Source organism: Zalophus californianus, chromosome 17 (assembly GCF_009762305.2).
Source record: "Zalophus californianus isolate mZalCal1 chromosome 17, mZalCal1.pri.v2, whole genome shotgun sequence".
In the NCBI taxonomy this organism is placed as follows: Eukaryota; Metazoa; Chordata; class Mammalia; order Carnivora; family Otariidae; genus Zalophus; species Zalophus californianus.
In genome coordinates this window covers 21,975,946-21,989,751 of record NC_045611.1, presented here as the reverse complement: position 1 = coordinate 21,989,751, position 13,806 = coordinate 21,975,946, and the positions used below count along the sequence as shown (strand labels likewise).

The window sequence follows — 13,806 nt, the reverse complement described above, 5'->3', positions numbered from 1 at the left end:
AGCAGTATATGATGAGCAGAAATATCAATTACTTATAGCATGGATGAAGGGATCTATTAAATAAAAGTAGAGAAAGGTGTCAAAGTTAGGTAGTACAATACTAAGATTTAAGTTATCAAATTTACAAAGAAAATTGCTCAGTTAAGGAGACTCTAGCCAGGTATATAAATTATTACTGGAGTAAAGCGACCAAAAAAGGTGGAAGAAAGCAGAGCTGAGTATGGTTTGTACTTTATTACACTGAAGAGTTAGTGAAACTAAAAGCATAGAAAAAATCTGACCAGGTAGAGATAAAGGTGGCCTTTTAAATGAGCGTATTTCTTATATCTGATTGCTGTGTTCATGTCAACAGAGCTCCTGTTTTATGGTGTAAGTACTATAATTACAAAAATTAAAGCAAGTAAGTAATATACTAATTAGACATATGGCCACATCTTGTCTAGTTAGCTCCATCTTGGGAAAAGTTTTGTGGAGAAGCTTTAAAAAAAAAAAAAAAAAAAAAGCATGGCACATGGAGCATTGAAAGAAAGACTGTGACCCCGGAACCTCAAAGTTAATATACATATATATGTGTGTGTATGTACATATATATTTAATGTTTAGATATATCTCTATGTTAATGTATATATGGTTTAATATATATTTTACATGCATATATATACATATATTATACATATGTGTGTGTGTGTAGTTTTCCTAGTGTCTTATCAGTTCAACTAGCTAATAATCAAGATGATAGAGGAGCTAGATTACAGGGAAAAGCCCAAGACAATATCTGTGTGGATGTTAACCTCAACTTGGTACAACCTAGAAGTCTGTTTCTTGGATTACTTTTTTCTTACTTTAGCCCTAGATGTTTGGGCCCACCCAGAACAGAGTTGAACAGAGTCACCACTATGCATATTCTCATGTTAAGTATTCTCTCTATTTAGCTTACTATTTTTCACCCCATTACTTCCAGTGATCTAGGGAGAGTATAGGTTTTAGCAGCATTCTTGACTGCTTTTTTTATACTCCTAGGAAGTGTAATGGTCTCCCTCTGCATCTGGTAACTGATACCATTAATTAGACCTGACAAATTAATGATAGGCTATATTAACCACATTTGTCCAAGCATTACACAGATATCTCCTGCTTCCAGTGGGAATCATTTAGACTAAAGGAAAATATTTAGAATCCTGGATTCACCAGTAAAGTCAGGTTTCCTAATCACAGAAGTATCACAAATAGTTTTTAACAAAGAGATAGGCTGAAATTCATTGCATGCATTTCAACCAAAAGCAGCAGACCAGCTGGTTTGAAATCTCATCTGAATGGTTAGAAATCATCAATAGTTCCCCATTATATCTTAGCCAGAGAAGGCACTTCACATTCTGCCTTTCCTAACCTATATCTATTTCCTTTTACAAATTATCCCAGTCTAGTTAAATTATTTGCTTCTTCATGTCTTGAAGGGTAATATCCATTTGAAATTTATTTTATCCAGACAGGCTAGGTTTGGCTGTAGCTGCTTGTTTCATCCTTTATATCAGGAGAGTGGACAAAGCAAGGAATATACAACTCCAGTCTTATATTGTTCCAATGTCAATAAACAGGGGGTAATCTGGGTAGAAAAGCTACAAGGCACTGATCCTTCATTCAAACTACCTCTTAGGTGCTATGCCAAAACCTGGGTATCTAGGTCACATAGCAAGGGACAATCCCAGCATGCAGAGACTCCCAACTCTCTTCTTAGACATTAGGTCATTTAAGGAGTGGAGATGGAAAAACTAGGGGGAGAAAGCACAGCCTCAGGTTCTGGGGAATTTTGCCTTAAGAACAGAGAAGTCAATACAGAACTGGGTTACACAGAAAGCATAGTCACTTAGCTGAAACCACATTAGAATCTGTTATCTTCCAATTTGCCCTAAGGTCAGAGCTAGATCAACAAGTCTTACAATCTAGTACTAACTTCACGGCTAAGCAGTGGAGGACTCATGCATCAGTGAATGATCATATTATTTTACTTCTATAGGTAGCCTGGACACAGAACTCCCTAAGAACAACAGAGCTGAGGAGTGTAGTGATGGTCTCAAGCATTTAACCACAGCATTCAAAACACCCCTCTAAATTCATCACCTGCATTGGAGGGAGGTAGGAGAAACAAAAACGAGTTAGTATCAAACACTACAAGTTGTGTGATTAGAGGGAATTCTTTTCAGTGGTACTCACAGACCAGTGGTAAAGTTCTAAAAGAGGTTGCAATTCAAAATTTTCAGTATCTCAATCAATCTAATTTAGGTCATGGGGATCCAGAAAGTATGCGTAGGTTTAAATGTATTCACTAAAAGAAAACACACAAACAAAATACCTTTTCTCTTCTGTAAAATGGGGACATTAATACTGATAACATGGAATTAAGATGACTGTTAACTAAGAGGATAAGGAAGGGACAGTGGAAAACAATATTGATGCTGTATCTCATCCATCTCACCCCCCAGGTGAAGCTGCATTCACCTTTAACTGTGATAAGGTGTTTTCCACATGCTGGCAGCTTCCTAACTCAAGTGCCTGCATCTCTCCTCTTCTCTGCCCAAGAATTTTCTCCCAACATCCCTGGGCTATGCTAAATGAAAGCAGTTCTCTATTTTGAAATGTGAGAAATTAACACCCAGGGGGCAACCCTTTGCCATTAGAAAGTGGGAGTTGGTATATAAATAGTCCAGTTTCCAGTCCTATGAGTCTATAGTTCTGAGCATGCTCCATACCATTTCTCAACAGGTCCTCAATGTCTTTGAGCTTAACTAACATACCTTCTATTACCTTTCTTTCTTTTCTTTCTTTCTTTCTTTCTTTCTTTCTTTCTTTCTTTCTTTCTTTCTTTCTTTCTTTCTTTCTTTCTTTTCTTTCTTTCTTTTCTTTCTTTTTCTTTTTCTTTCTTCTTTCTTTTCTTTCTTTCTTTCTTCTTTCTTTCTTTCTTTCTTTCTTTCTTTCTCATTCTTTCTTTCTTTCTTTCTTTCTTTCTTTCTCTTCTCTTTCTTTCTTTCTTTCTTTTCTTTCTTTCTTTCTTTCTTTCTTTCTTTCTTTCTTTCTTTCTTTCTTTCTTTCTTTCTTTCTTCTTTTCTTTTTTTCTTTTCTTCCTTTCTTTCTTTCTTCTTTCTCTTCCTTCCTTCCTTCCCCCCTTCCTTCTTTCCTTCCTTTCTCATTTTACTCACTCCCTTGATTGTAATTCCTCATCGCTCCCAACTGAAGTACCTGTACTCAAGGCCTTACTGTAGTGTCTTTTAGGAAAACACTAACTAAAATGGGACATTCCCCCTCCCCCTTATTCCTTTACTTCATAATAGTGTTGTACCTATTCAAAGATCTAATTTAATATTTTATCATTGACTCACATTGTTTATTTCCCCTATAAAAAATGGAATCTCTTTAAATACCAGAAGAATTTATTTGGCATTCTAATTTTAATATCATTGCAATCAGTAAAAGATTATCAAATGAATGAATAAAAAACACGGAGATGGAAATCAATGAATTGTTCTATGGCTTACTGAGTATTTCTGTGACCAAAGTAGCAATAATTCAGCTGACAATAGCAGATGGTAATTTCCATACCCTCTGAGGACATAAACCCTGGCTCACCACAGGCCTGATTTCAAGGAGCGAGCCGTCCTCTCTACTAAAAAGTAAACTAAAGTAGACAAACTAGATCATTACAATAGTATAAACATTTGGCAATGTCAGGTCAGTTCAAGCAAGTATATTGAGAAGAGAACAGCTTAGAGTAAGAATTTCAGGGGCATTGGGAAAGTTTGGGAAAATAAGATAAGATGACTTTGGGTGCCAATTTTTCTACTCTATTTGGAGGCTCTTCCTTCCATCTGAAATAGTTGTTCAACAAGTTGAAACTGACAATAGACAAAATATTTTACTGCTATGTGTCAGGCAGCATGATGCATTTCATGCCTGAATAAATGCAAAATGAAATTTTAGCTCAAGGAGATGGTATAGCAAATGGTTCTTCACAGAGCAAGGAGTAAGGAATATGTGTCCCATGGAGAAACTCATGGTGACAATATGTCTGATTTACAATTTAATTGCCAGAATAAAATCAAATATCCCTAAATTCAGGCATGCTAATGAACAAGAAGCCGAACTAGCATTTTCTCTGCCTATTGAATTGTCTAATGTCAGCTGAGAGGAGCAAATAGAGAATCGTAGATCCAAATATTACCCCAAGGTGTTATAAGCACTGTAACTTGCAGATTAACATTGAATGGCCTTTTATAAGAACCTTTTGAAATGGTACTGAATCTTCAGCAACATGGTTTCCTCACCAAGACATGTTACAAAGATTTGTTAAAATTGTCTACTGAATTTCATTAAATTGGGACATACTATAAAGTAAATCTGACTTTTAAGCCATGTTTTTAAAACTGGCTTGGACAAACAGTTTCCTATTTACCATAAGAATTTATTTATTTTTTTTACCCCCTCCCCTTTTTTAAAAAAATATGTTTACTATATTTTTAAACTATTTTATTTTATTTTTTAAAAGATTTTATTTATTTATTCATGAGAGACAGAGGGAGAGAGAGAGAGGGAGAGAGAGAGAAGCAGAGGGAGAAGCAGGCTCCCAGGGAGCAGGGAACCTGATGCGGGACTCGATCCCAGGACCCTGGGATCATGACCTGAGCCAAAGGCAGACGCTTAACCATCTGAGCCACCCAGGTGCCCTGTTTACTATATTTTATTAAAGAAAATTTATTTTTACTTTTATTAATTGTCAATATAAACATTATTCTTAGCTAATGCTTTTATTTCACAAAACAAGTTTGCTTTACTAAAATGAGTCAATATGATTCCAACTTAAAAAAAACCAAACACCCTTAATATATTAGTACATCTATGTGGTCTAGTGGGGAAAATACACAGTCTTGAAATTGTAACAACAGCTCAAACGTTTTCTTTGCAAAAATTCTATTTACTAGAGAATTTGGTGTTACTGTTCTAGTAGACTTGTTGTTGAGAAGGGGAAAGGTATGTTTTGAATATCATTCACTTATTCCATAATGTTGACTCTGTAAGTATTTAATGTATGTTTACTCAGGAGGTTCTCCAAAATCAGATTATTGGTATTTTTCTCCAAAAAGACTTTCTTGAATTATGCAGGTTTAGGGAAGTGACAGAGAAAGATGAAAGAGCAGCTGTCTGTCTACTCATATACACACATCCAAGCTGGGCCCTGGGGGGGCAATGGGAGTGTACTTGGGTATCTAGTATGATAAGCTGAGGGTGTGATAGATCAGAGAAACAAAAAGTAATGCATATTTTTTAACTCAGATCTTAAGTTTTTACTTTAAAATTCATATATCGCTACTTAAGAATTCTCTAGTGACTCAAAAGAAGACATGGTAGAATCTAGAATTATCACATATGAGTATGTATACATGTGTAGTATGTCAAGCACTATACTAGACACTACAGTATAAGAGTAATATGTTCCTTCTCCTCTTGTTGTTTATATCATAATGTTCATATAATAATGAGTGAGGTGTGAACTGACAAAAACAGAAAAATATATACATGTGCATAAAAATTCAGGTAATGCTAAGTACTATAAGCAAAATCTAGCAATCTAATTTTTAGAATGACTGGAATTTGGGAGGCTGACAAGTGGGGCAAGAACATATCTCTAGGCTATCCAGGTATACCAGTAGTCTTTTATTTATATATATACTTAATAAAAATTATATATATTTAAAATGTACATGATGATTTGATATAATAATTGAAATGATTACTGAAGTCAAGCTAATTAGCATATCATGTCACACTGTTTGTGGTGAGAGCAACTGAAATCTACTCTCTTAATGTATTTCCATTATTCAATATAATATTATCAACTATATTTATCAACTATATTGTACATTAGATCTTTAGACACTCATACTATGTAAGTGCAACTTTGTACCCTTTGACCAATCCCAACCCATCCCACCCAAAACTCCTGGTAAACATTGTCCTGCTCTGCTCTTTTGAGTTCAACTTTTTTTCTTTATTCCATATAAAAGTGAGATCATACAGTATTTGCCTTTCTGTGTCTGGCTTATTTTGCTTAGCAAAATGTCCTCCAGGTTTACCCATGTTTTAAAAATGGCAGGATTTCCTTCCTTCTCATGGCTGAATAATATTCCATTCTCTGTTGATGGACACTTGATTCATTCCACATTTTGGCTGTTGCAAATAATGCTGCAATAAACATGGGAATGCAGGTATCTCTTTGAGATACTGATATTATCTACTTTTCATATATAAACAGAAGGGGTTTTCTGAATCATATGGTAGTTCTATTTTCAATTTCTTGAGGAATCTCCATAACTCCATATGTTTTCCATAGTGGTTGCACCAATTTACATTTTCACCAATGACATATAAAGGTTCCCTTTTTTCCACATCCTCACTGACACTTTTTATATTTTGTCCTTTTGATAATAGCTATTATAACAGCCGTGAGGTGATAGCACATTACGGTTTGATTTGCATTTCTCTGATGATAGTGAAGTACCCCTTATCAGATGTATGGTTTACAAATAAATTCTTCCATTTCTTAGGCTCTCTCTTTACTCTGTTGGGTCTCCTTGGCTGTGCAGAAGCTTTTTATTTTGACGCAATCCCTTTTCTCTATGTTTACTTTTGTTGCCTATACTTTTAGGTCATATCGAAGAAATCACTGCCCATAGCAATGTCAAGGTTTCCTATGTTTTTCTTCTAATCTAATAGCTTTATGGTCTTACATTTTTTTACAGTCTTAAATATAAATCTAATATATTTTGAGTTGACTTTTGTATATAGAGTAAGATAATGGGCCTAATTTCATTATTTGGCATGTGGAAAATAGTTTTGCTATCAAACCACTGTACATTTTATATATATTGTATATACATGTACATATATATGTAGTTAGTTGCATACATGCACATAATTCTACATAATTGTTATATAATACTGATGTTATGTAATACTTTTATAATTAGAAAAGTACTTGTTTCTCTAGTAACATTTTTGTCTTATCCATTTTGTCTCATATTAGAATAGGCACTCATAATTTCTTACTGTTGCCAACAGAATGATGTGACTTTTTCTTTCATTTTACTTTCTACTTGTGTCTTTGAGTCAAATGGATGTTTCCAGTAGATGGCATGTAGTAGAATCTTGTTTGTTTGTTTTAATCAAGTCTAGGAACACTTTGGGTAGTTTATTCCATTAATATTTGAGGTAATTATTGATAGAGTTTTTTTATAGAGCTTTTAAATTATCTTTTTATTTATATTTCTGTTTCTCCTCAACTGTTGTTCCTTATTGTAGCTGACATTTGGTGTCATGTCCTTACACTGATATTTCTTTTATCCCATCCGCCAGTTTAGTGTGATTATTGAGAAATATATTATAATTATATGTGTGACATAGATCCTAGAATATTGTTTTGTAAATATGATTTTATATAATTGATGTATAAATCAGTTTAAGAGAAGAAAGGAGAAAAAATATTCATAGAAATGATCTTTTACAATTACATAATCATCTTTACTAGTGCATGGTTTTGTTTTGTTTCTTTTCTCTTGCGGATTTAAATTACTGTCTGGGTACATCTGTTTTCATCTGAAACAACTTTCTTTGGTATATCTTGTAAACTGGGTTTGATAGTAACACCATCTCTCAGTTTTTCTTTACTATGAACTGTCTATGTTTTCATTTGCATTCCAAAGGATAGTTTTGCTGGTATAAAAGTCTAGTTGTTGTTTTTTCTTATTTCTTATAGTATTTTGTATATGTCATATCACTGCTTCCTGGCCTCTCTTTTGTTTGCTGGAAAGCAAGCTCATAAGTTTTTCAGACTCCCACTATATGTAATGAACTGATATTACCTTGCTGATTTTAAGGTTTTCTCTTAGTCTTTGTCTTACTGTTGTTTGGATTGCATAATTTCTATCAATCAATATTTAAGTTTGCAAATCATTTCTTCTGCCAGTTAAGATCCATTTGAACCCTCTTTAGGATATTTTTCCATTGCAGGTGATGTAATTTTACATTTTATTACAGAAATCTCAGCCTGCCATTTCTTAAATAGAACCTTATCATATGAATAAAGGATAGGTTGAAGAAGGAGCCCTGGCCTCTTGGCTGCACTCATCTGAAATTTAGCCTATAAAATATGAAGCTGGGAGGAGTAAGAAATTCTGGTGGACTCTTTCTTCCAGCAATTCTGGGAACTGGGAGAGGAAACCTCACCTTTTAGAAACACAACCTGCCGATGAGCTCTATAATCTTGAGTTGGAAAGAAGATGAGTAAGGCAGTGGGTCATGGCTCACTTTCATCAGCTCTTACTGTTCTCATTAGATTTAGCAGATTTTCTTGAATAAATGTTACTTCATTTGCTATAATGCTAGCTCAAAATTAACATACTTTATATGTTTATTTTTGGTAATTTTCACCAGTTTCATTGTTTTCCAGAGGGTCAGATTCATGGAGTTTCTTACCTAGCCATCCTGGAAGTTGATTCAAAATAGTTCTCTTTCCTTATTCATATTTGCTGTCTGCTTATGTTTATTTATTTTTCTATTTTTAATTTTTTTTTAAAAGATTTTATTTATTTGACAGAGAGAGAGAGAGCACAAGCAGGGGGAGCAGCAGAGGGAAAGGGAGAAGCAGTCTCCCTCCTGAGCAGTGAGCCAGACATGGGGCTTAATCCCAGGACCCCACGATCATGACCTGAGCCAAAGGTAGATACTTAACCAACTAAGTCACCCGGGCACCCCTCTGCTTATGTTTATATAGCCCAGCATCCATCAGATGGTTAAGAACTGCATTTGTAAATAAATAAATAAATAAAATTTCAAGTGAATAATGCTGAAGGATTCCAATATGTTGGCTAACATTAAATATTTTTGAAGTTGACTGGCCTCACAGACAAGGTTATAGATATATTGTAGACATATAAATATAGGTATATAATATAAATTATAGATGTATAAAATAGATACATAAATGTCAAGTTGCTTTCTATTTCTTTTGAAAGTGAATAAAAGATATGTTAAGTTTCAGTTGTAAACACTCCCTATAGGTCCAAATCCAACTGTATCAAGAGAGTAGATTTGATCACCATGGAAACAAAATATCTCTCCCCTTTACATCTTGCTCAACCAGTAAGAATTTTCCAATATAGATTACTCTGTGCCTTCTAGAGAACCCTGGGTCATTATCAATTCCAAATAGAAAAGCACAAAGGAGAATGAAAACACCTCTTCTCAAATATGATGTTAAACAAAACTTTGTAAAGAATCTTTAAGCAGTATTTAAGAAAAAAAAACATTTTATTTGTATTTTTTCAACGGAGAGTCTATCCTCTTGTTAGGTGTCTAATACAAAGCCTGATAATTGAGGTCCACAAATAATAAACTAAGTTAATAAATTAAGAAGTCTGAGTTTTAAGTAAGGGATATCTGTAGTCAAAACATCTTTTCCAGAGTAACTGCATATCCCTTCAGTGGTCACAATAACATAAATCCATAGTATCTTAAAGTATATATGTTAGTCCTTATATTCTGCTTCTGATACCAATACATAAGAACAGGCTTTTTCAACCATGAGACTAAAACATCCTGGGGCTCAGTAAACAGTATTTAGTAAAACCCTTAGGTTTTTGCATTAGTTTTTTGTTTTGTTATGTATTTTTCATTTTCAGTTTACCTGAAATCTGGCATTTGGATGGCAAAAGAGGATAATTTCGTTTCTTTAGACATTTAAAAACAAAACAACTCAAATGCATTTTTATTATTGGTCCTGCTATAGTAATGAAATAAATATGTTTAAAAATAACGTAGTGTAGCAGAAAATGGGCTTGATACCAGATGTGCCTCACAAATCTTAAATCTCCTACTCTTAAGGCAAAGACTTTAGATAATTACATTTTTGCAACACCAAAAAAAATGCCTTTATTATATTTTGCATTAATTTAGTCTTGGCTTGTTTGTCTTTTCTCATAGTTGCAGAGAAAAATTTACCTGTGAACTACATTGGTGGGGATAAAATGAGTCAATAAAAATGTGAGACGTCTTCTTATATTATAATTATTTCATAGTTACAACTATAAGATTCATTTAAGCAAATCGGTTTCTTAGGGTTTGTGAAATCCTAAGATGTGGCAACAGTGCTTATCAAATGATCATTTCTCAAAGAATGATTGACTGTCGGTGAGCAAGTGGGCTTCCTTCTTGTTTTTAATGCAAAATAATCACATGACTTTTGAGGAAAGCACAAACAAAACAATATCCCAGGTATATGCACATGTAATCACTGTTATTTTTTTCCCCATTACTCTCTATTAGTAAAAGAGGGAGAGTTCTTTCTTTGAAGACATATTAGAATGAAAAATTCTCCCAACTCTTCCATAGTCCCCTGAAATTCATTTCTAAATTCATAATAATGGTCAGTTATTAAGTTTTGTTATGAAATTATAAACTGTGAGATTAAGTCACAGAAACAGTTCACAATTTGTATTTTTTAAGTCACAAAATCTGAGATATGTTAACTTTATAAGAAACGAATACAATCTGTACTGAACACATTTTGTAAATCACAATTATAATTCCTATTGTTAATATTTCATAAATCCCACATGCTTTTCACATTACCCAATTAGCTTGCTGCAAACAGAGCATGTCCAAAGAAAGGATATTATGATGTGAGGAGATTTCTTTTTTTTCTTAATTGAGTTTTTATTGGTTGTTTTAAGGATCAGTACAGATATTTCAATTTGTACACAATTCTTAACGTATGTACCGAAAATAAAAAAAAACCATGTAGTTGTGATTCTTTTCTAAAAGTTATTCCAGTGTCCTTCCAGCTTAAAATTTGGAGGCAAATTTTCCTTAACAGTATATTAAGTACCAAGATCTTCAAATGCTGATACACTGTTACATTGTTAAGTCCCATTAATTCACAGTGTAATATCATATACACTACATACTCAAATTCTCAATCTTGCACAGTATATTAACAGAGTTACTAGGAAACCTGGACTACCACGACCAAGATGTTACAGAGTGCACAAGAATTCTGACCGGGAGAGCCAAGATCTAGCAATGGTTTTCTTTAGGAAGCAATTCTACCAAAAACAGCATGGGAATAGAAGTAATTTAAAATATTCAAGACATAGTAAATGCACGACCGACTCCAAATTGCCATTTATTATGCTTGGTATTATAGGATATAAAAACTACCCCATCTATGGAATGTTGAGCTGACACCCGAGACAGTCAAAGCCTCTCACATTCAATATCCCACTATTTCCTGGTTGTACCAAAAAATAAACAAACAGCAAATGATTTCACCTCTTAAAAAAAAGCATTTACACTTAAAAAAATGGGATGAGTTGGGATTCCCTCCTTCTTAAAAATGTTTCTAGAGCTACTAAAAAACTTGCATTTACAAAATAGTTGATAAAAACATTCCTCTGGATTGTACAAGGGCGACAGGGACCACTGATAAGACATGGTTTATGGTATTAATCAGACTTGGCTTCTTTCTCTCCTGCTTCATCGAAGGCTGGACTCTCCTCATTTTTAGTTTCTCCATTTTCTGCAGGTAAGTCTTCTTTCGTTTCTTGGTTAGCCACTTCAGGCTGTTTTCCCTTTGCTCCCCTTTTCCCCTTTGTTTGCACTTTTTTGTCTGAAGATTTATTCTTTCCTGCCACCTTTTTGGGCTTCATTTCCACTTTTGCAGGAGCAGGTTTAGCTGACAACCTCGGCGACCTCCTCTTGGGCTCCTCCTTCGCCGCCCCCTTCGCGGAGCTGACCTTCTTCTTGGTCATGGTGGCGGCGGGGCGTACGCGTGCCTGGTGCCTGCGGGCCGCGGCGCGCCGAGAGACTTCGCGAAGCTGGCCTGCCTGGCCGTTACCGCTCTTTCCGCTGCCGAGCTGGGGCGACCCGCCGCGGGGGCTGTGGGAGAACCCGATGTGAGATTTCTAAGCAACATCTACAAGCAATTATTTAAAGAGTCTTTTTCCTTTTATTTTCTTGAAGAAAAAAAAAAAAAGACTGGATAGTAATTGTAACTCATTTAGAACATCACAAAGAATTTAATTTTAAAGAATTTTTTTTTTTTTTTTTTTTTTTTTGTCAGAGAGAGGGAGAGAGCGAGAGTGAGCACAAGCAGTGGAACCGGCACGCAGAGGGCGAAGCAGGCTCTCCCCGGAGCAGGGAGCCCAACGCGGGGCTCGATCCCAGGACTCTGGGATCATGACCTGAGCTGAAGGCAGAAGCTTAATGGACTAAGCCACCCAGGTGTCCAGAACTTCACAAAGAATTTAATGAAAGAATGACACATCTCATGTGTGTGTGTGTGCCTCCGAAAAAGGGGGTATATAATCTGTGTGTACAGAAGGAGGTAATCTAATAGAAAGTAAGCCATTGTAACAGCCAGAATGGAAAAGTTATCTAAGTGGTTGAGGATGCTGTTTATATACGTTGGATGATAGGGTTTCAACATTGAGAACTAATTGGGTAATCCATCCTTTGCCACTCCACCCCCCCAATTTTTAAAGTACATTTTTCAATGCATTTTTTTTCTCCAAGCAGTAATCCTGGGACAGCAGTCATGTGTCCTGCAAATCCAGACTTAAAGGAATCTATTCCAACTTTGTGTCCTCTTCTCTCCTTTCCTTAAGAATTTAATTATTTTCTCCAGACTCTTTCCTGATTTGCTATAACATTTCCACTCAGGGCTTCTCTTTCTCATTTTATTTTCTGTTAGTAATGTTAAAACTTGTTAAAGAGCACTGTTCCCCTCCATTAAGCCTGGATCCAAATCTTCTTTACATAAACTAATTATGTATTTCCAATGAAGTTCACGTTTTCTATCATCAGGAATTATAAATAATTTCAAACATCATAATTATGTTTAAGTATACAGAAAAGAATATCAGCCTTGTTTAGTGTCTCCAACAGGCATTTTATTTTATTTTATTTTATTTTTAAAGATTTTATTTATTTATTTGAGAGAGAGAATGAGAGATAGAGAGCACGAGAGGGAAGAGGGTCAGAGAGAGAAGCAGACTCCCTGCTGAGCAAGGAGCCCGACATGGGACTCGATCCCGGGACTCCAGGATCATGACCTGAGCCGAAGGCAGTCGCTTAACCAACTGAGCCACCCAGGCGCCCTCCAACAGGCATTTTAAACTAGTCAAATTATTTCATTTGTGTAACAACTATGAAAAATAGATATTACACTTATTTTAGTAAAAGGTAATGCCAAGTTTCACCAAGAATAAAAAATTTGGCCTAAATTGCAAATCTGCTTTGACTTCAGTAACAGTTGCTGAAGCTTACCACATGACATCAACTCTGGTGGCTAGCAAGCTGGAGGTTGAAATCATCTGTAAACTCTTTCACTTGTATGACTGGTTGTTTATTCTACCTATCTCTTACATCTCCTTAGAATTTAACTGGGTCTGTCAACTGCAATACTCACATAATTTCTCATGCGGCCTAGGATTCCTTACAACAGCTTAAGTACAAGGTCAGAGCAAGAGGAAAGAGAAAGAGATAAGAAAAGGGAAAGAACCACAAGGAAAATATTATACCTTGTATGAGGTAGCCATGAATACCATACAATGTCACTTCTGCTAGTGTTTATTAAGGTCATAACAAAAAAGAAGAAATTAATCTCTCTTTTGGCCAGATACTGGAAGAGCATGTGGTACTGAAATATAGCTGTGTGCATTTTAGAGAACATACTGTACTATAAGTTTATTCTTTGCCCAAAAC

The 13,806-nt window shown here is 35.0% G+C and overlaps 1 protein-coding gene across 1 annotated transcript; it reads right to left on the bottom strand.

Moving 5' to 3' along the window:
- Nucleotides 1-11,546: 11,546 nt before the first annotated feature.
- LOC113935346 (non-histone chromosomal protein HMG-14-like) lies at nucleotides 11,547-11,852 on the bottom strand. Its single transcript, XM_035724859.1, has one exon. It carries the CDS (start codon nucleotides 11,850-11,852, stop codon nucleotides 11,547-11,549), a length of 306 nt encoding a protein of 101 aa, XP_035580752.1.
- Nucleotides 11,853-13,806: the final 1,954 nt, after the last annotated feature.

Bases quoted from the DNA above. Each gene is read 5' to 3' on its own strand.
- LOC113935346 (XM_035724859.1), bottom strand. From the start codon at position 11,852: ATGACCAAGAAGAAGGTCAGCTCCGCGAAGGGGGCGGCGAAGGAGGAG.